Source organism: Dendropsophus ebraccatus, chromosome 1, assembly GCF_027789765.1.
Source record: "Dendropsophus ebraccatus isolate aDenEbr1 chromosome 1, aDenEbr1.pat, whole genome shotgun sequence".
NCBI classification, from domain to species: domain Eukaryota; kingdom Metazoa; phylum Chordata; class Amphibia; order Anura; family Hylidae; genus Dendropsophus; species Dendropsophus ebraccatus.
This window is the reverse complement of record NC_091454.1, coordinates 231,375,306-231,397,968: the sequence shown is the minus strand read 5'-3', so window position 1 is coordinate 231,397,968 and position 22,663 is coordinate 231,375,306. Positions and strand designations below refer to the sequence as shown.

The window sequence follows — 22,663 nt, the reverse complement described above, 5'->3', positions numbered from 1 at the left end:
TACAACCGCACCCGCTCAGCTCTGCTACATCACTGTAATAACATGGAGGATGGATACAAGGGCACCCGCTCAGCTCTGCTACATCACTGTAATAAAATGGAGGATGGATACAAGGGCACCCGCTCAGCTCTGCTACATCACTGTAATAAAATGGAGGATGGATACAAGGGCACCCGCTCAGCTCTGCTACATCACTGTAATAACATGGAGGATGGATACAACCGCACCCGCTCAGCTCTGCTACATCACTGTAATAACATGGAGGATGGATACAAGGGCACCCGCTCAGCTCTGCTACATCACTGTAATAACATGGAGGATGGATACAAGGGCACCCGCTCAGCTCTGCTACATCAGTGTAATAACATGGAGGATGGATACAACCGCACCCGCTCAGCTCTGCTACATCACTGTAATAACATGGAGGATGGATACAAGGGCACCCGCTCAGCTCTGCTACATCACTGTAATAAAATGGAGGATGGATACAAGGGCACCCGCTCAGCTCTGCTACATCACCGTAAGAACATGGAGGATGGATACAAGGGCACCCGCTCAGCTCTGCTACATCACCGTAAGAACATGGAGCATGGATACAACCGCACCCGCTCAGCTCTGCTACATCAGTGTAAGAACATGGAGCATGGATACAACCGCACCCGCTCAGCTCTGCTACATCACTGTAATAACATGGAGGATGGATACAAGGGCACCCGCTCAGCTCTGCTACATCACCGTAAGAACATGGAGGATGGATACAAGGGCACCCGCTCAGCTCTGCTACATCACTGTAATAACATGGAGGATGGATACAACCATACCCGCTCAGCTCTGCTACATCAGTGTAATAACATGGAGGATGGATGCAAGGGCACCCGCTCAGCTCTGCTACATCACCGTAAGAACATGGAGGATGGATACAAGGGCACCCGCTCAGCTCTGCTACATCACTGTAATAACATGGAGGATGGATACAACCATACCCGCTCAGCTCTGCTACATCAGTGTAATAACATGGAGGATGGATACAACCGCACCCGCTCAGCTCTGCTACATCACTGTAATAACATGGAGGATGGATACAACTGCACCCGCTCAGCTCTGCTACATCAGTGTAATAACATGGAGGATGGATACAAGGGCACCCGCTCAGCTCTGCTACATCACTGTAAGAACATGGAGGCTGCAGCTAGCTGGGGTAACACCCTGAGCCCCTCTCCTCCTTCTCCTCAGTCTCCTCTTTCTCCCCCTTGTCGCCTCCTCTCACCACCTCCTTGGCCTGCCTGATGACGGCCCGCAGGTACCGGCCCGGGTGGGCTCTCACCTCGGAGATGTGTCGTGCCAGGCAGGGCCCATGGGTGCTGCCCAGGAGGAGGTCGCAGCCGGGCAGGAAGGGGTTAGGACAGACCCCCCTGAGGAACAAGCGGGACAGCTCCTCCAAGAGCCCCAAGAAGCACAGGGCTGCATTGTGACCCTGACTCAGGTAACCCCGGGGCAACCTCTGACAGGCCTGCAGAAGGGTCACCCACACAATGTAGGGCCCCGGGGCCCCCTCCTTCTGCAGGATCTCTTCCAGGACAGCGGTGGAGGCTCGGAGCACCCGCGAGAGGGCCGGATGAAGGGACCTCCTCATGTACAGCTCCACACCCGGGAAGCCCACACGCCACTGCCCACCAGGACCCCAGGGGAAGAGGTGGAAGACCCTAGGAGGGAGCCCGTCCTCCGCTACCCACTCATCCAGGTACTGGACCCCTGGGGGCCAACCCTGGACCTCCACCACAGGAACAAGGTCAAAGCGGATGAAGAGAGTCGGGGTTGAGAGCAGGATGGAGACGCTGTGACCCCAGGGCTCGGCCCGCTCCAAGGTCAGGGGCAGAGAAGACTCCGAGAGGTTCAGCACCACCGACAGGAGGGCAGTGCCAAACCACAGGGATGCCTGATGGGAGGAGAGGTGAGGGCCGGGCGGCTGCAGGGGGGCAGGCTCCCAGGCTGAGGCGGGCACCAGGTAGTGGCAAGGGCCGCACTGGCATAGGAGCTCGGCAGACGGAAGACGCATGATGGGCACTAACAAGGTGTAAGATATGGAGGGACACACAAAGGGGGTGCTGGACCCCAGGTCCGTGGGGGAGACGTCCAGGGAACCGGAACACAGACCACCAGACAGGAGGAGAAACACGTTGGGAGACGGCAGAGGATGGACCTGAGCTGGAAGAGAGAGAGAATGAGGGATAAGACCCCCAAATCATGTTACACAGACCCCTCCCTACTACTGCCCATCATCCACTGCCACTGGATCTCCCCTCCCCCGCCGCTGGAACTCCTCTCCTCCCCCTGACTATGCTCCCCTGGGTCTCCTCCCTCCCCCTGCGGCCGCCCCTGGGTCTCCTCCCTCCCCCTGCGGCCGCCCCTGGGTCTCCTCCCTCCCCCTGCGGCCGCCCCTGGATCTCCTCCCTCCCCCTGCGACCGCCCCTGGGTCTCCTCCCTCCCCCTGCGGCCGCCCCTGGGTCTCCTCCCTCCCCCTGCGGCCGCCCTTGAATCTCCTCCCTCCCCCTGCGGCCGCCCCTGGGTCTCCTCCCTCCCCCTGCGGCCGCCCTTGAATCTCCTCCCTCCCCCTGCGGCCGCCCCTGGATCTCCTCCCTCCCCCTGCGGCCGCCCCTGGATCTCCTCCCTCCCCCTGCGGCCGCCCCTGGGTCTCCTCCCTCCCCCTGCGGCCGCCCCTGGGTCTCCTCCCTCCCCCTGCGGCCGCCCCTGGATCTCCTCCCTCCCCCTGCGGCCGCCCCTGGATCTCCTCCCTCCTCAGAGGACGTATTCTTCTGGTACCTACCTACGAGGGAGAAGACGAGGTCCTTGGCTTGTGCACAGGCCTGGACGACCTCCTTCCCCTGCAGAGCGATGCTCCCCCTCCGCTCCAGCTCCTCCAGAAGTTTATTCAGCTCCTCAATGCGAGACCCGGAGCAGAAATCCAGATCAGTCAGAGGTCGTGCGGGAGACGCCATCCTGCGGCCAGTGTCATGTGACCATCAACCTGAAGAGGGCGGCAGACGTTAGGAGCAGAGCAATGTTCTGCAGAGGTGCAGTAATCTGCACCATCTCTCACTGTGTATCTGGCAGGAGGAGAGGACAGAGCGATGTTCTGCAGAGAGGTCAGGGGTGTAATAATCTGCAGGAGGAGAGGACAGAGCGATGTGCTGCAGAGGTCAGGGGTGTAATAATCTGCAGGAGGAGTGGACAGAGCAATGTGCTGCAGAGAGGTCAGGGGTATAATAGTCTGCAGGAGTAGAGGACAGAGCGATGTTCTGCAGAGAGGTCAGGGTGTAATAATCTGCAGGAGGAATGGACAGAGCGATGTGCTGCAGAGGTCAGGGGTGTAATAATGTAATACGTCACCTGTGTGAGACAGAATCTGTAGAACCTTCCGGATAATCACATTGTAGGATTTATAAGGAATTCATCACTGTTTTATTACATGACATCTCGTTACCTGTATAACAATCACCTGTCCTCATCACACCCCACCCTCTCCACCATGCCCAAGACCAAAGAGCTGTCTAAGGACAACAGGGACAACACTGCAGACCTGCACAAGGCTGGGATGGGCTACATGACCGCAGTCTTCTTCAGTCTGGAGCTCCATGAAGGATCTCACCCTGTGGGGTAAGGAGGATTCTGGAAGGTCAGGAATCAGTCCAGATCTACACGGGAGGAGCTGGTCACTGACCCGAAGAGAGCTGGCCCGCAGTCTCATAGGTTACTGTTACTAAGGGCCCTATTACACCTAGAGACATCTGACACATTTTTTCAGCCAAAGCCAGGAATGGATTTAAAAAGAGGAGAAATCTCAGTCTTTCTTTTATCACCTCTTCTCTGTTCATAGCCGTCCTGGCTTTGGCTGAAAGAATCTGTCAGATAATCTGTTGGTGCGATCGGGCCCTAACAATGCACCGTCATGGATTATAATCCTGCAGGAGACACAAGGCCCCCCTGGTCCCCCCGGCACATGTCCGGGCCCCCCTGCTCCCACCGACACACGTCCGGGCCCCCCTGGTCCCCCCGGCGGCACACGTCCGGGCCCCCCTGCTCCCACCGACACACGTCCGGGCCCCCCTGCTCCCCCCGGCACACGTCCGGGCCCCCCTGCTCCCACCGGCACACGTCCGGGCCCCCCTGCTCCCACCGACACACGTCCGGGCCCCCCTGCTCCCACCGACACATGTCCGGGCCCCCCTGCTCCCACCGGCACATGTCCGGGCTCCCCTGCTCACACCACGGCACATGTCCGGGCCCCCCTGCTCACACCACGGCACATGTCCGGGCCCCCCTGCTCACACCACGGCACATGTCCGGGCCCCCCTGCTCACACCACGGCACATGTCCGGGCCCCCCTGCTCACACCACGGCACATGTCCGGGCCCCCCTGCTCACACCACGGCACATGTCCGGGCCCCCCTGTCCAGAGCCCCCAAATTCCTCTGATCTTGTCTTGTGTCCTCTCCCCCATTTGATCCTTGTTTAGGTCCTTTCCCCTTGTTTTGGGTTAAGCTTCTCCTCCCCCTTGTCACGGGACGGTCAGGCTGGTGCAGGTTGGCCCGCGGGTCCCGGACACCATGTATCACCAACAGCCTCCTTCCCTCAGTAACAGCCGGGACAACTAAGGAGGAAACACACAGCCGGGACAACTAAGGAGGAGACCCCCTACCGGGACAACGAAGGAGGAGACCCCCAGCCGGGACAACGAAGGAGGAGACCCCCAGCCAGGACAACTAAGGAGGAGACCCCCTACCGGGACAACTAAGGAGGAGACCCCCTACCGGGACAACGAAGGAGGAGACACCCAGCCAGGACAACTAAGGAGGAAACACACAGCCGGGGCAACTAAGGAAGAGACCCCCAGCCAGGACAACTAAGGAGGAAACACACAGCCGGGACAACTAAGGAGGAAACACACAGCCGGGACAACTAAGGAGGAGACCCCCAGCCGGGACAACTAAGGAGGAGACCCCCAGCCGGGACAACTAAGGAGGAGACCCCCAGCCGGGACAACTAAGGAGGAGACCCCCAGCCGGGACAACTAAGGAGGAGACCGGGACAACGAAGGAGGAAACACACAGCCGGGACAACCAAGGAGGAGACCCACAGCCGGGACAACTAAGGAGGAAACCCACAGCCGGGACAACTAAGGAGGAGACCCCCAGCCGGGACAACGAAGGAGGAGACCCCCAGCCAGGACAACTAAGGAGGAGACCCCCTACCGGGACAACTAAGGAGGAGACCCCCTACCGGGACAACGAAGGAGGAGACACCCAGCCAGGACAACTAAGGAGGAAACACACAGCCGGGGCAACTAAGGAAGAGACCCCCAGCCAGGACAACTAAGGAGGAAACACACAGCCGGGACAACTAAGGAGGAAACACACAGCCGGGACAACTAAGGAGGAAACACACAGCCGGGACAACTAAGGAGGAGACCCACAGCCGGGACAACTAAGGAGGAGACACACAGCCGGGACAACTAAGGAGGAGACACAGCCGGGACAACTAAGGAGGTAACACACAGCCGGGACAACTAAGGAGGAGACACAGCTGGGACAACTAAGAAGGAAACACAAAGCCGGGACAACTAAGGAGGAGACCCACAGCCGGGACAACTAAGGAGGAAACACACAGCCGGGACAACTAAGGAGGAGACCCCCAGCCGGGACAACTAAGAAGGAAACACACAGCCGGGACAACTAAGGAGGAGACACAGCCGGGACAACTAAGGAGGAGACACACAGCCGGGACAACTAAGGAGGAGACACAGCTGGGACAACTAAGGAGCGGCTCGGTAAGAAGCATTTCATGGACCTGGAGCAGCCGCCAGTCTCCACCCCTGACCCCTCCGGCCCTGAAAGCTGTGGAGAAGATGTGTATGGAGGAGGGGGGCACAATCCCTGCTGCAGGGTCTGCAAACCTAGTGAAGACCCCCAGGAAACGTCCGACCTCTGGAACTGCAAACAAAGGTTTCTGCACCAAATAGGAACGTCTCTTCTCCTGCTGTATCACATCCTTATAACCCAGAATAATACAGTGAATAATTATCTAGAAATCCTACAATGTGATTATCCGGAATGTTCTATAGATTCTGTCTCTCTCTCTTCTGTGTAGCGGATGAGATACTGACTATTCCTACTTATTTCCTGCAGATTATTACACCCCTGGGCTAACTATGTATCTGTCAGGTAGAGAGGACATAGTGATGTGCTGCAGATCTGTAGAGAGGTCAGGGATATAATAGTCTGCAGGAGGAGAGGGGGCAGAGCGATGTTCTGTAGATGGGTCAGGGGTGTAATAGTCTGCAGGAGGAGAGGGGGCAGAGCCATGTGCTGTAGATGGGTCAGGGGTGTAATAGTCTGCAGGAGGTAGAGGGGGCAGAGCAATGTTCTGTAGATGGGTCAGGGGTATAATAGTCTGCAGGAGGAGAGGGGGCTGAGCGATGTGCTGCAGATCTGTAGAGAGGTCAGGGTTGTAATAGTCTGCAGGAGGAGAGGGGGCAGAGCCATGTGCTGTAGATGGGTCAGGGGTATAATAGTCTGCAGGAGGAGAGGGGGCAGAGCCATGTGCTGTAGATGGGTCAGGGGTGCAATAATCTGCAGGATGTAAAGACTCTGTAGGGCAGATGTTACATTGGATCACATGACACAGAGCTGGATGGTCGTTACAATGTGTCAGTTCCCCCACAGTTCACATTCAGGAAGATAAATGCGGCTGCACCTAGAGGTCAGAGGTCACCGAGCCCCAGAGCTGACAATCTACAGCAGTCTCTTACCTGAGTGCTCTCCTCGTACATCGGCAGAATCACTTCCTGGGTGTATGACAGCCGCTGCCCCCTCACCTGTGCACACCTGAGCCCCGCCCCTCACCTGTGCACACCTGAGCCCCGCCCCTGCTGCTGCTCCTGTGTGTGTAGAGCTGCCTGGTGACTGGTCTATAAGACATAATGTAACAGCAGAATAGTGAGTGCAGCTCTGGAGGAGGAGACATGATGTAACAGCAGAATAGTGAGTGCAGCTCTGGAGGATGAGACATGATGTAACAGCAGAATAGCGAGTGCAACTCTGGAGGATGAGACAGGATGTAACAGCAGAATAGTGAGTGCAGCTCTGGAGGATGAGACATGATGTAACAGCAGAATAGTGAGTGCAGCTCTGGAAAATGAGACAGGATGTAACAGCAGAATAGTGAGTGCAGCTCTGGAGGATGAGACATGATGTAACAGCAGAATAGTGAGTGCAGCTCTGGAGGATGAGACATGATGTAACAGTAGAATAGTGAGTGCAGCTCTGGAGGATGAGACATGGATGTAACAGCAGAATAGTGAGTGCAGCTCTGGAGGATGAGACGTGATGTAACAGCAGAATAGTGAGTGCAGCCCTGGAGGATGAGACATGATGTAACAGTAGAATAGTGAGTGCAGCTCTGGAAGATGAGACATAATGTAACAGCAGAATAGTGAGTGTAGCTCTGGAGGATGAAACATGATGTTATCCAGTCACAGTATGTCAGTATTGGTCAGGTCTGGTGTGGCAGTGTTAAATGTGACGGCTGGAGCTATTATCCACCAATCTATCCTGATGCTAATTGGTGAGTGAGGATGGGGCGTCTTCAGGTTTAGTGCTTAGGGCAGCAGCAGCTGGTAATACGGCCCTGGATACATGTACTGTATAGATGGAGTAGGGGGTCCTGTATACATGTACTGTATAGATGGAGTAGAGGGTCCTGTATACATGTACTGTATAGATGGAGTAGGGGGGGCCTGTATACATGTACTGTATAGATGGAGTAGGGGGTCCTGTATACATGTACTGTATAGATGGAGTAGGGGGTCCTGTATACATGTACTGTATAGATGGAGTAGAGGGTCCTGTATACATGTACTGTATAGATGGAGTAGGGGGTTCTGTATACATGTACTGTATAGATGGAGTAGGGGGTCCTGTATACATGTACTGTATAGATGGAGTAGGGGGTCCTGTATACATGTACTGTATAGATGGAGTAGGGGGTCCTGTATACATGTACTGTATAGATGGAGTAAAGGGTCCTGTATACATGTACTGTATAGATTGAATAGGGGTCCTGTATACATGTACTGTATAGATGGAGTAGGGGGTCCTGTATACATGTACTGTATAGATGGAGTAGGGGGTCCTGTATACATGTACTGTATAGATGGAGTAGGGGGTCCTGTATACATGTACTGTATAGATGGAGTAGGGGGTCCTGTATACATGTACTGTATAGATGGAGTAGGGGGTCCTGTATACATGTACTGTATAGATGGAGTAGAGGGTCCTGTATACATGTACTGTATAGATGGAGTAGAGGGTGCTGTATACATGTACTGTATAGATGGAGTAGGGGGTCCTGTATACATGTACTGTATAGATGGAGTAGGGGGTCCTGTATACATGTACTGTATAGATGGAGTAGGGGGGCCTGTATACATGTACTGTATAGATGGAGTTGGAGGTCCTGTATATACATGTACTGTATAGATGGAGTAGGGGGTCCTGTATATACATGTACTGTATAGATGGAGTAGGGGGTCCTGTATACATGTACTGTATAGATGGAGTAGGGCCTGTATACCTGTACTGTGTAGATGGAGTAGGGGGTCCTGTATGTACATGTACTGTATAGATGGAGTAGGGGGCCTTGTGTATACATGTACAGTATAGATGGAGTAGGGGGTCCTGTATGTACATGTACTGTATAGATGGAGTAGGGGGCCTTGTGTATACATGTACAGTATAGATGGAGTAGGGGGTCCTGTATGTACATGTACTGTATAGATGGAGTAGGGGGTCCTGTATATACATGTACTGTATAGATGGAGTAGGGGGTCCTGTATATACATGTACTGTATAGATGGAGTAGGGGGCCCTGTATATACATGTACTGTATAGATGGAGTAGGGGGTCCTGTATACATGTACAGTATAGATGGAGTAGGGGGTCCTGTATATACATGTACTGTATAGATGGAGTAGGGGGTCCTGTATACATGTACTGTATAGATGGAGTAGGGGGCCCTGTATACCTGTACTGTATAGATGGAGTAGGGGGCCCTGTATACCTGTACTGTATAGATGGAGTAGGGGGTCTACCAGTTATTTCTGTGGATGTTGTGAGGCAGCTTCCCTAGCAACCAGCAGTAATCCTATTGGTTGCTAAGGCTCCAACTGCCGTTTTCTCTGGTAAGGCTAGGTTCACACTGCGTTTTCAGCATCCGTTTAACGGATCCGTTTTTTTTAACGTCCAGAAAAATAGGGTCAGCAACGTTTTTTGGTCCGCCAAAAAAAACGGATCCGTTTTTTTTTATAATGGAAGTCAATGGAAAAACGGATGCACACAAATGAATCTGTTTTTTGCAATCCGTTTTTCATGCGTTTTTTGCAAAAAACGGATGCGTTAAACGTATGGTGAAAACGCAGTGTGAACCTAGCCTAAGCTGCAGCTAATTATATCCCCTGTGTGTGTAGTGTGGTGATTTTCCCATTCATCTCTATGGGGCGCCGCTCTTCCCCCTCCCCCTTCTCCATATTTGGGGTCAAACGGTTCAGGCGTTAGGAAGTCTATACGGGACAGACAGACAGACTTTCATTTTTATGATATAGATTACACTGGTCTTTATTATAGTAGTGAATATTATACTGGTCTATATTATGTATTATACTGGTCTATATTATATATTATACTGGTGTATATTATGTATTATACTGGTCTATATTATATATTATACTGGTCTATATTATGTATTATACTGGTCTATATTATGTATTATACTGGTCTATATTATGTATTATACTGGTCTATATTATGTATTATACTGGTCTTTATTATATAGTATACTGGTCTATATTATATATTATACTGGTCTATATTATGTATTATACTGGTCTATATTATGTATTATACTGGTCTATATTATATAGTATACTGGTCTATATTATGTATTATACTGGTCTATATTATATATTATACTAGTCTATATTATATATTATACTGGTCTATATTATATATTATACTGGTCTATATTATATATTATACTGGTCTATATTATATAGTATACTGGTCTATATTATGTATTATACTGGTCTATATTATATATTATACTGGTCTATATTATATATTATACTGGTCTATATTATGTATTATACTGGTCTATATTATGTATTATACTGGTCTATATTATATATTATACTGGTCTTTATTATATGGTATACTGGTCTATATTATATATTATAGTGGTCTATATTATGTATTATACTGGTCTATATTATATATTATACTGGTCTATATAATGTATTATACTGGTCTATATTATGTATTATACTGGTCTATATTATGTATTATACTGGTCTATATTATATAGTATACTGGTGTATATTATATATTATACTGGTCTATATTATGTATTATACTGGTCTATATTATATAGTATACTGGTCTATATTATATATTATACTGGTCTATATTATATATTATACTGGTCTATATTATATATTATACTGGTCTATATTATGTATTATACTGGTCTATATTATATAGTATACTGGTGTATATTATATATTATACTGGTCTATATTATGTATTATACTGGTCTATATTATGTATTATACTGGTCTATATTATATATTATACTGGTCTATATTATGTATTATACTGGTCTATATTATGTATTATACTGCTTTATATTATATAGTATACTGGTGTATATTATATATTATACTGGTCTATATTATGTATTATACTGGTGTATATTATATATTATACTGGTCTATATTATATATTATACTGGTCTATATTATGTATTATACTGGTCTATATTATATATTATACTGGTCTATATTATGTATTATACTGGTCTATATTATGTATTATACTGGTCTATATTATATATTATACTGGTGTATATTATATATTATACTGGTCTATATTATGTATTATACTGGTCTTTATTATATAGTATACTGGTCTATATTATATATTATACTGGTCTATATTATGTATTATACTGGTCTATATTATGTATTATACTGGTCTATATTATGTATTATACTGGTCTATATTATATATTATACTAGTCTATATTATATAGTATACTGGTCTATATTATATATTATACTGGTCTATATTATATATTATACTGGTCTATATTATATATTATACTGGTCTATATTATATATTATACTGGTCTATATTATATATTATACTGGTCTATATTATGTATTATACTGGTCTATATTATATAGTATACTGGTCTATATTATGTATTATACTGGTCTATATTATATATTATACTGGTCTATATTATATATTATACTGGTCTATATTATGTATTATACTGGTCTATATTATGTATTATACTGGTCTATATTATATATTATACTGGTCTTTATTATATGGTATACTGGTCTATATTATATATTATAGTGGTCTATATTATGTATTATACTGGTCTATATTATATATTATACTGGTCTATATAATGTATTCTACTGGTCTATATTATGTATTATACTGGTCTATATTATGTATTATACTGGTCTATATTATATAGTATACTGGTGTATATTATATATTATACTGGTCTATATTATGTATTATACTGGTCTATATTATATATTATACTGGTCTATATTATATATTATACTGGTCTATATTATGTATTATACTGGTCTATATTATATAGTATACTGGTGTATATTATATATTATACTGGTCTATATTATGTATTATACTGGTCTATATTATATATTATACTGGTCTATATTATGTATTATACTGGTCTATATTATATAGTATACTGGTGTATATTATATATTATACTGGTCTATATTATGTATTATACTGGTGTATATTATATATTATACTGGTCTATATTATATATTATACTGGTCTATATTATGTATTATACTGGTCTATATTATATATTATACTGGTCTATATTATGTATTATACTGGTGTATATTATATATTATACTGGTGTATATTATATATTATACTGGTCTATATTATATATTATACTGGTCTATATTATGTATTATACTGGTCTATATTATGTATTATACTGGTCTATATTATATATTATACTGGTCTTTATTATATAGTATACTGGTCTATATTATGTATTATACTGGTCTATATTATGTATTATACTGGTCTTTATTATATAGTATAATGGTCTATATTATGTATTATACTGGTGTATATTATATATTATACTGGTCTTTATTATATAGTATACTGGTCTATATTATGTATTATACTGGTCTTTATTATATAGTATACTGGTGTATATTATACTGGTCTATATTATGTATTATACTGGTCTTTATTATATAGTATACTGGTCTATATTATGTATTATACTGGTCTTTATTATATAGTATACTGGTGTATATTATATTATGTATTATACTGGTCTTTATTATATAGTATACTGGTGTATATTATACTGGTGTATATTATGTATTATACTGGTCTATATTATGTATTATACTGGTCTATATTATATATTATACTGGTCTATATTATGTATTATACTGGTCTATTATATATACATCCAAAATGGATACACACATGCACATATGTATAGATACTCAATGTTGAGTTATTATAATATACATCACAAACACAGTCTTAAATCAATAATAATCCTATGAAGCAAAAAAGACCTTATGTGTAATATTAAACTGAAATCAATCCAAATAGAATATGAAAGTTCAAAATTTTATTGGCTAAAAAAATTAACAACAATAGCAGTAAAAAGTTCAAAAACCACACATGGAAAACAGCAGCACAGGTGTGGGCAGGTCCGGGTAACCTGATAATGCAGGCTGCAACACGCTGTGAGATATTGGGAGATAGTCAAATAACCATGCACTAATACTATATATAATCAGGATAAACGGCTCTAAAGCCCAAACAATAACCTAAGTAAACCATCCATGGCAAAGTGACTAAGTGCTAAAGTGCATAAAGCAATGTGCAGAGCATACCCATCTACAGTTCACTGCCCGTCCTGGATGCCGCCAAACCCCGACGTACGTTTCGTCTCCTTCATCAGGGGGTGACGTCATCACAGCAGGACACATCTTATATACCTGATCCACATCACATGTGTGATGGAAAAAGCACCTGTAGTCCATAATCGGCAGCATGCAGTATGCGGTCCAGGCCCGCCCCGCCGGATGTGACGTCACCAGACGCGCGCGCCGAGGGGAAGGCCGGCCACAGCAAACTACGTCACTGTGACCCGTCCTCCTGTGACCGCATACTGCATGCTGCCGATTATGGACTACAGGTGCTTTTTCCATCACACATGTGATGTGGATCAGGTATATAAGATGTGTCCTGCTGTGATGACGTCACCCCCTGATGAAGGAGACGAAACGTACGTCGGGGTTTGGCGGCATCCAGGACGGGCAGTGAACTGTAGATGGGTATGCTCTGCACATTGCTTTATGCACTTTAGCACTTAGTCACTTTGCCATGGATGGTTTACTTAGGTTATTGTTTGGGCTTTAGAGCCGTTTATCCTGGTCATATATAGTACTAGTGCATGGTTATTTGACTATCTCCCAATATCTCACAGCGTGTTGCAGCCTGCATTATCAGGTTACCCGGACCTGCCCACACCTGTGCTGCTGTTTTCCATGTGTGGTTTTTGAACTTTTTACTGCTATTGTTGTTAATTTTTTAGCCAATAAAATTTTGAACTTTCATATTCTATTTGGATTGATTTCAGTTTAATATTACACATAAGGTCTTTTTTGCTTCATAGGATTATTATGGTCTATATTATGTATTACACTGGTCTATATTATGTATTATACTGGTCTATATTATGTATTATACTGGTCTATATTATGTATTATACTGGTCTATATTATGTATTATACTGGTCTATATTATGTATTATACTGGTCTATATTATGTATTATACTGGTCTATATTATGTATTATACTGGTCTATATTATATAGTATACTGGTCTATATTATGTATTATACTGGTCTATATTATGTATTATACTGGTCTATATTATGTATTATACTGGTCTATATTATATATTATACTGGTCTATATTATGTATTATACTGGTCTATATTATGTATTATACTGGTCTATATTATATAGTATACTGGTCTATATTATGTATTATACTGGTCTATATTATGTATTATACTGGTGTATATTATATAGTATACTGGTCTATATTATGTATTATACTGGTCTATATTATGTATTATACTGGTGTATATTATATAGTATACTGGTCTATATTATATAGTATACTGGTCTATATTATATAGTATACTGGTCTATATTATGTATTATACTGGTGTATATTATATAGTATACTGGTCTATATTATGTATTATACTGGTCTATATTATGTATTATACTGGTGTATATTATATAGTATACTGGTCTTTATTATATATTATACTGGTCTTTATTATATAGTATACTGGTGTATATTATAGTATACTGGTCTATATTATATATTATACTGGTCTTTATTATATAGTATACTGGTCTATATTATGTATTATACTGGTCTATATTATGTATTATACTGGTCTATATTATGTATTATACTGGTGTATATTATATAGTATACTGGTCTATATTATGTATTATACTGGTCTATATTATGTATTATACTGGTGTATATTATATAGTATACTGGTCTTTATTATATATTATACTGGTCTTTATTATATAGTATACTGGTGTATATTATAGTATACTGGTCTATATTATATATTATACTGGTCTATATTATATAGTATACTGGTCTATATTATGTATTATACTGGTCTATATTATGTATTATACTGGTCTATATTATATATTATACTGGTCTATATTATATATTATACTGGTCTATATTATATAGTATACTGGTCTATATTATGTATTATACTGGTCTATATTATATATTATACTGGTCTATATTATGTATTATACTGGTCTATATTATGTATTATACTGGTCTATATTATGTATTATACTGGTGTATATTCAACTGGTATCTATCCCAGTCTGAGTGGTCATCCATCTGTCTGTGTACTGGTTTGCACGGTACACTGGTCACACCTGGGACTTACAGTTATATACATTCTGTATTTGAAGATTAGCAGCATTAATAGCAGCTGCTGCAGAACATCTTTACAAGTGGATTTCATGTGGCAGAAGGAGAGAGGACGGGATAGAGGGAGGACATCTCCTAGTACAGAGATAGTGTGCTAGAGGATTGTGGCATCAAAACACAGACACACACTCCACTAACACAGACACACACACCACAGACACACACACCACAGACACACACACCACAGACACACACACCACAGACACACACACCACAGACACACACACCACAGACACACACACCACAGACACACACACTCCACTACCACAGACACACACACTCCACTACCACAGACACACACACTCCACTACCACAGACACACACACCACAGACACACACACCACAGACACACACACCACAGACACACACACCACAGACACACACACCACAGACACACACACCACAGACACACACACCACAGACACACACACCACAGACACACACACCACAGACACACACACCACAGACACACACACCACAGACACACACACCACAGACACACACACCACAGACACACACACCACAGACACACACACCACAGACACACACACCACAGACACACACACCACAGACACACACACCACAGACACACACACCACAGACACAACACACCACAGACACAACACACCACAGACACACACACTCCGCTAACACAGACACACACACCACAGACACACACACCACAGACACACACACCACAGACACACACACCACAGACACACACACCACAGACACACACACCACAGACACACACACCACAGACACACACACCACAGACACACACACCACAGACACACACACCACAGACACACACACCACAGACACACACACCACAGACACACACACCACAGACACACACACCACAGACATACACACCACAGACACAACACACCACAGACACACACACTCCGCTAACACAGACACACACACCACAGACACACACACCACAGACACACACACCACAGACACACACACCACAGACACACACACCACAGACACACACACCACAGACACACACACCACAGACACACACACCACAGACACACACACCACAGACACACACACACACACTCCACTGACACACACACACACACTCCACTGACACACACACACTCCATTGACACACACACTCCACTGACACACACACACACACACACTCCACTGACACAGACACACACACACTCCACTGACACACACACTCCATTGACACACACACACACACACTCCATTGACACACACACGCACTCCATTGACACACACACGCACTCCATTGACACACACACGCACTCCACTGACACACACACACGCATTCCATTGACACACACACACGCATTCCATTGACACACACGCACTCCACTGACACACACGCACTCCACTGACACACACGCACTCCACTGACACACACGCACTCCACTGACACACACACACTCCACTGACACACACACACACTCCACAGACACACACACACACACACTCCACTGACATAGACACTCCACAGACACACACCACATACACACTTACTTACACACACACACACACTGCACTGACACACATACTCCACACACACACACACACACACACACACACACACTGCGCTGACACACATACTCCACTGACTCACACACTCCACAGAAACACACACACTCCACAGACAAACCAATGACAGAGACACACATACTGCACTGACACACATACTCCACCGACACAGAAACACACACACACTCCACTGATACAGACACTCCACAGACACACACACCACAGGCACACTCTACTGACACACACAAACAAACCATCCACTGACACACACTCCACTGACACAGACACACCCTCCACTGACACACACACACACACTGAAACAGACACACACTAACACAAGCAGACACCACAAACACACACTCCCTGGTTAGCCAGATTCAGTACAATCTAACTAGGGATATTACAGGGTTTGGCAGGGCACCAGACAGTGTCTCCTCCCCACATAATCACACCAGCAGGGGGCAGTGTGCACTCCTCACATAATCACACCAGCAGGGGGCAGTGTGCACTCACATCATCACACCAGCAGGGGGCAGTGTGCACTCCTCACATCATCACACCAGCAGGGGGCAGTGTGCACTCCTCACATCATCACACCAGCAGGGGGCAGTGTGCACTGCTCACATCATCACACCAGCAGGGGGCAGTGTGCACTCCTCACATCATCACACCAGCAGGGGGCAGTGTGCACTCCTCACATCATCACACCAGCAGGGGGCAGTGTGCACTCCTCACATCATCACACCAGCAGGGGGCAGTGTGCACTCCTCACATCATCACACCAGCAGGGGGCAGTGTGCACTCCTCACATCATCACACCAGCAGTAGGTTAATACAGCTCCTCAGCATACTTCATGGACAAGACTGATCCCAGGTTCAATCATGTTACTGCGAGGACCCCTGCTGGTAAGAGGGAGAATCACAGCCTGTATTATAATGCAGAAAACAACTCAAGAAGTAGTACTGTGCACTGTCCATACATAACGAATAAGAGAAGATACTGAGGATTACAATAAGGGGGGAACCTGCTAACCCCACTCCCACTCCCCATACCCCCCCCCCCCCAAAAACACAACAAACACATCTTTGGCGGAAATTGCAGCATACGCTGCACTTTATTTAACATTATAAACATAAAGGGGGTGCCTGACACAAATCACAGCCTTTCAGCCAGGAAACTAAGAGCGACCATTTACTGAGGGTAGCCCGGACCAGACCTGTCCTCCCCCATTGGCAGCAGCGCTCCTGTATAGGAGAACTGTCCCTGCCAATGGGCCCTAAACAAAGAGCAAACCTGGGCTGAAAGGATCATGATTTCCGCCACCAAAAGTAGGGCCCCCCCCCCCCCCGCACCAGCCCCCCATGCCTCCAGGAGACATCACTTATGAGCTGGTGCAGGCCACTCACATGCAGGCCTTTCCTGCCAAACTACTTGACCGCAACTTTCTCAGTCGGCAAACCAAGCTGTAGACCGTATGGACGCCTTCCAGCCCGTCCTGCTGCCCGATGCACATACGAGTGCCCAACCATCCACACCACCTTTTTCCCTAAGAAAATGAAACAGAAAGAGTGACGGCACACCACAACATTACTGTGAAACCTTACGCACATACGTTCTGAATGCTTTAGACTTCCATCTTTTTTATCCGATCATCTCCCAAACCTTTTGCAGCCGCGTCTGAAGCTGCCCCAATCCGAAAAGAATGAGACCCGTTATTTGCAGGATTGAGGCCGCTGCACTTAAGAATTTCTTCAATACTGGAACTGGGACAGTGCACTCCCATCTTTATTCACCAAAGGGGGCCCCAAACCCCTTTTACCCCTTATCTCCATATATCTGCCCACCGCCCGTAAGGGACACAACTGATCCCCAATCTTCTGTAGTGACACCCATGCTCCCCTACCCTTCTGATGGGTTTTAGAACGGGCAATGAAACACATCACATTATCCCCTGACACCTTGACGTCGCCCTAAGGCCCGGACTGCCCCAATTCTCCCACCCTGAATGCCCCCGAAAAAAGCCAATATAAACGCTGCTTCCCAAATCACCTCTTCATAACCATCCCTGCACACTTCCCCAATACTGCCAAGATCTTTAAAAGTCGACCGGAGGCAATGGGCTCCCTCCTGTCCTTCCTCCTAGCCCCTTCTACCCTAGCCCACCCCTTAAGCACCCTGCTTATTGCAAAAGATCTGCCAGGGTCCTCCATCCTATTGATGCCATTAACAACACTTATATTATCTGACCAAAAGAGTCCCCCTTTATCTCTCAGCTCCTGCCCCCATAGCTCTACTGCCACCACTATAGGGAACAACTCCGACAACGTCAAATTCTTTAACAATCCCCAGGTTTCCCAACTAACCGGCCATTTACCCGCACACCACTTACCCCCAAAACCATAAGACCAAGCTGTATCAGTGAACAATTTCTCAATTTCTGATTGGATGCTGGTTCCCTAACCCAAACGCAACTCCATTAAAACCCCATAAAAATGTGACCCACACAGCAAGGTCCTCTCTCAACTCCCTTATAATTCGGATCTTGTGGTATGATTTTCTGACCCCCACCGTGCTCCTCCCCAGACGTCTACTAAATATCCTTCTGACCCCCACCGTGCTCCTCTCCAGACGTCTACTAAATGTCCTTCTGACCCCCACCGTGCTCCTCTCCAGACGTCTACTAAATGTCCTTCTGACCCCCACCGTGCTCCTCTCCAGACGTCTACTAAATATCCTTCTGACCCCCACCGTGCTCCTCTCCAGACGTCTACTAAATATCCTTCTGACCCCCACCGTGCTCCTCTCCAGACGTCTACTAAATGTCCTTCTGACCCCCACCGTGCTCCTCTCCAGACGTCTACTAAATGTCCTTCTGACCCCCACCGTGCTCCTCTCCAGACGTCTACTAAATGTCCTTCTGACCCCCACCGTGCTCCTCTCCAGACGTCTACTAAATATCCTTCTGACCCCCACCGTGCCCTTCTCCAGACGTCTACTAAATATCCTTCTGACCCCCACCGTGCTCCTCCCCAGACGTCTACTAAATGTCCTTCTGACCCCCACCGTGCTCCTCTCCAGACGTCTACTAAATATCCTTCTGACCCCCACCGTGCTCCTCTCCAGACGTCTACTAAATATCCTTCTGACCCCCACCGTGCTCCTCTCCAGACGTCTACTAAATATCCTTCTGACCCCCACCGTGCTCCTCTCCAGACGTCTACTAAATATCCTTCCGCCCCCTCCGTGCTCCTCCCCAGACGTCTACTAAATATCCTTCCGCCCCCTCCGTGCTCCTCTCCAGACGTCTACTAAATATCCTTCCGCCCCCTCCGTGCTCCTCCCCAGACGTCTACTAAATATCCTTCCGCCCCCTCCGTGCTCCTCCCCAGACGTCTACTAAATATCCTTCTGACCCCCACCGTGCTCCTCCCCAGACGTCTACTAAATATCCTCCTGACCCCCACCGTGCTCCTCTCCAGACGTCTACTAAATGTCCTTCTGACCCCCACCGTGCTCTTCTCCAGACGTCTACTAAATGTCCTTCTGACCCCCACCGTGCTCCTCCCCAGACGTCTACTAAATGTCCTTCTGACCCCCACCGTGCTCCTCCCCAGACGTCTACTAAATGTCCTTCTGACCCCCACCGTGCTCCTCCCCAGACGTCTACTAAATATCCTCCTGACCCCCACCGTGCTCCTCTCCAGACGTCTACTAAATGTCCTTCTGACCCCCACCGTGCACCTCCCCAAACGTCTACTAAATGTCCTTCTGACCCCCACCGTGCACCTCCCCAAACGTCTACTAAATGTCCTTCTGACCCCCACCGTGCTCCTCTCCAGACGTCTACTAAATATCCTTCCCATAGGAATCACCAGTCAAGCAAAATTTAGGGAACCAGCAAAGACTGCGTTTCCCTAAGGTTCACTTTTTCCTCCCGTGCACCTTCAGTATTAATGCCCCAAGGGTCACCCCCTTTCTCCTCCGGGGTCTACCAACCCCAGCCTCCGACTCTCTCTTCATCCGCAGGTCCACACTCTCTTGTACACTGAACCATTTCCTCATCTGCCACTGGAACCCCAAACCCTTCTAGGAGCCCAGCAAAGTCCCTCATAACCCCTCTGCAAGTCTCTGACCTCTGTGGCCCAAAGAAGCGAAAGTCATCTAAATAGTGAGCCTCCCCCTGCTGCCACTGCCCAAAGGGGAGCCGCGCTCCCCCTGAACAGGTAACCCCATAAACACCGCGGTCAGTGCGACTGCAGCGTTTATGGGGAGATTCTGTGCAGCGGGTTGATTGGGCGGCAGGAGGAGGCTGCAGCACATTGCCTCCTCCTGTCGCCACTGCTGTAATCCTCCCCCCAGGCCCCCCTTATTTCCCCCTGTAATGTCCGGGCTCCCGCAGCCCCGATACAGCCCCCCCCCCCCCGCTCCAGCTCCCCCCCTTCTCCTCTCCCTCCCCTTGTCCCCTTCCCGTCCGGATTCGGCTCCCTCCCCGTGCTTGTGCTCCCCCCTTGTTCTTATGCCCCCCCCCCCCGTGCCCCCCCTGCTTGTGTTCCCCCGTGCCCCCCATGCTTGTGTTCCCCCGTGCCCCCCCTGCTTGTGTTCCCCCGTGCCCCCCCTGCTTGTGTTCCCCCGTGCCCCCCCCTGCTTGTGTTCCCCCGTGCCCCCCCCTGCTTGTGTTCCCCCGTGCCCCCCCCTGCTTGTGTTCCCCCGTGCCCCCCCTGCTTGTGTTCCCCTGTGCTCGTGCCTCCCCTCTGTGCTCCAATCCGGTCCCTCTCCCCTTGTCCCCCCCGGATTCGGCTCCCCCCGTTCTGAACGATCAGGTCCCTGCACTGATCATTTGAATGAGCTCATTCACTCTATAATACATTACAGCGCAGCCTATGTGCTGTAATGCATTATATATGTATCTGCAAAAGTAAAACACACACACACAAATACATAAATAAAAAAAAAAAAAATTAAAACAAATAAATTAAATAAATAAATAAATAAATACATAAATAAATAAGTAAAATAAATATACACATTCCCCATGCCCCCTTTATAAATGATCCCCTATAAATTAGATACACATATTTGGTATCGCCGCGTCCGTAATGACCCCGTCTATTAACACGTTACATTAATTATACCGCCAGATTAACGCTATTCAAAGAAAAAAAAAAAAATTACCGAAATGACAATTTTTTGTTAATCCCGCCCCCTAAAAAATATAGATAAAAGCTTTATCAAAACGCCACATGTACCCAAAAGGTGTACCGCTAAAAACGTCCGCTTATGCCGGAAAAAAAAAGCCCTCACATAACGCCATTGGCGAAAAAATTAAAGTATTACAGCTCTTACAATATGCAAGATACAAAGAGTATATATAGTATAAATGCCATAAACTATAACAAAAGCCATAGAACGTGGATATCACTGTAATCGTACCGACCTGACGGATAATGATAACATGTCATGTAACGTATAGTAACCGCTATATAACATGTCATATGTAACGTATAGTAACCGCTATATAACATGTCATATGTGACGTATAGTAACCGCTATATAACGTCATATGTGACGTATAGTAACCGCTATATAACATGTCATATGTAACATTGTAACCGCTATATAACATGTCATATGTAACGTATAGTAACCGCTATATAACATGTCATACGTAACGTATAGTAACCGCTATATAACATGTCATATGTAACGTATAGTAACCGCTATATAACATGTCATATGTAACGTATAGTAACCGCTATATAACATGTCATATATAACGTATAGTAACCGCTATATAACATGTCATACATAACGTATAGTAACCGCTATATAACATGTCATATGTAACGTATAGTAACCACTATATAACATGTCATATGTAACGTATAGTAACCGCTATATAACATGTCATATGTAACATATAGTA

At 46.3% G+C, this 22,663-nt stretch overlaps 2 protein-coding genes across 2 annotated transcripts; one reads left to right on the top strand and one right to left on the bottom strand.

Moving 5' to 3' along the window:
- Positions 1-1,092: 1,092 nt before the first annotated feature.
- TMEM102 (transmembrane protein 102) lies at positions 1,093-6,887 on the bottom strand. The gene is made up of 3 exons (XM_069950727.1): positions 6,806-6,887; positions 2,825-3,025; positions 1,093-2,205 (listed from the first exon to the last, which is right to left on the bottom strand). Exons 2-3 carry the CDS (start codon positions 2,994-2,996, stop codon positions 1,190-1,192), a joined length of 1,188 nt encoding a protein of 395 aa, XP_069806828.1. The 5' UTR covers positions 2,997-3,025; positions 6,806-6,887; the 3' UTR covers positions 1,093-1,189.
- Positions 3,527-20,658, top strand: LOC138786494 (uncharacterized). Its single transcript, XM_069963480.1, has 3 exons — positions 3,527-3,654; positions 19,324-19,983; positions 20,175-20,658. Exons 1-3 carry the CDS (start codon positions 3,527-3,529, stop codon positions 20,656-20,658), a joined length of 1,272 nt encoding a protein of 423 aa, XP_069819581.1.
- Positions 20,659-22,663: the final 2,005 nt, after the last annotated feature.

Excerpts from the sequence above, each read along its gene's own strand:
- TMEM102 (XM_069950727.1), bottom strand. The coding sequence starts at position 2,996 with ATGGCGTCTCCCGCACGACCTCTGACTGATCTGGATTTCTGCTCCGGG. Across the intron at positions 2,206-2,824 it reads CCTCGTCTTCTCCCTCGTAG|CTCAGGTCCATCCTCTGCCG; the intron begins GTAGGTACCAGA and ends TCTCTCTTCCAG.
- LOC138786494 (XM_069963480.1), top strand. The coding sequence starts at position 3,527 with ATGCCCAAGACCAAAGAGCTGTCTAAGGACAACAGGGACAACACTGCA. Across the intron at positions 3,655-19,323 it reads GAAGGATCTCACCCTGTGGG|ACGTCTACTAAATATCCTTC; the intron begins GTAAGGAGGATT and ends GCTCCTCCCCAG. Across the intron at positions 19,984-20,174 it reads AATATCCTTCCGCCCCCTCC|ACGTCTACTAAATATCCTCC; the intron begins GTGCTCCTCCCC and ends GCTCCTCCCCAG.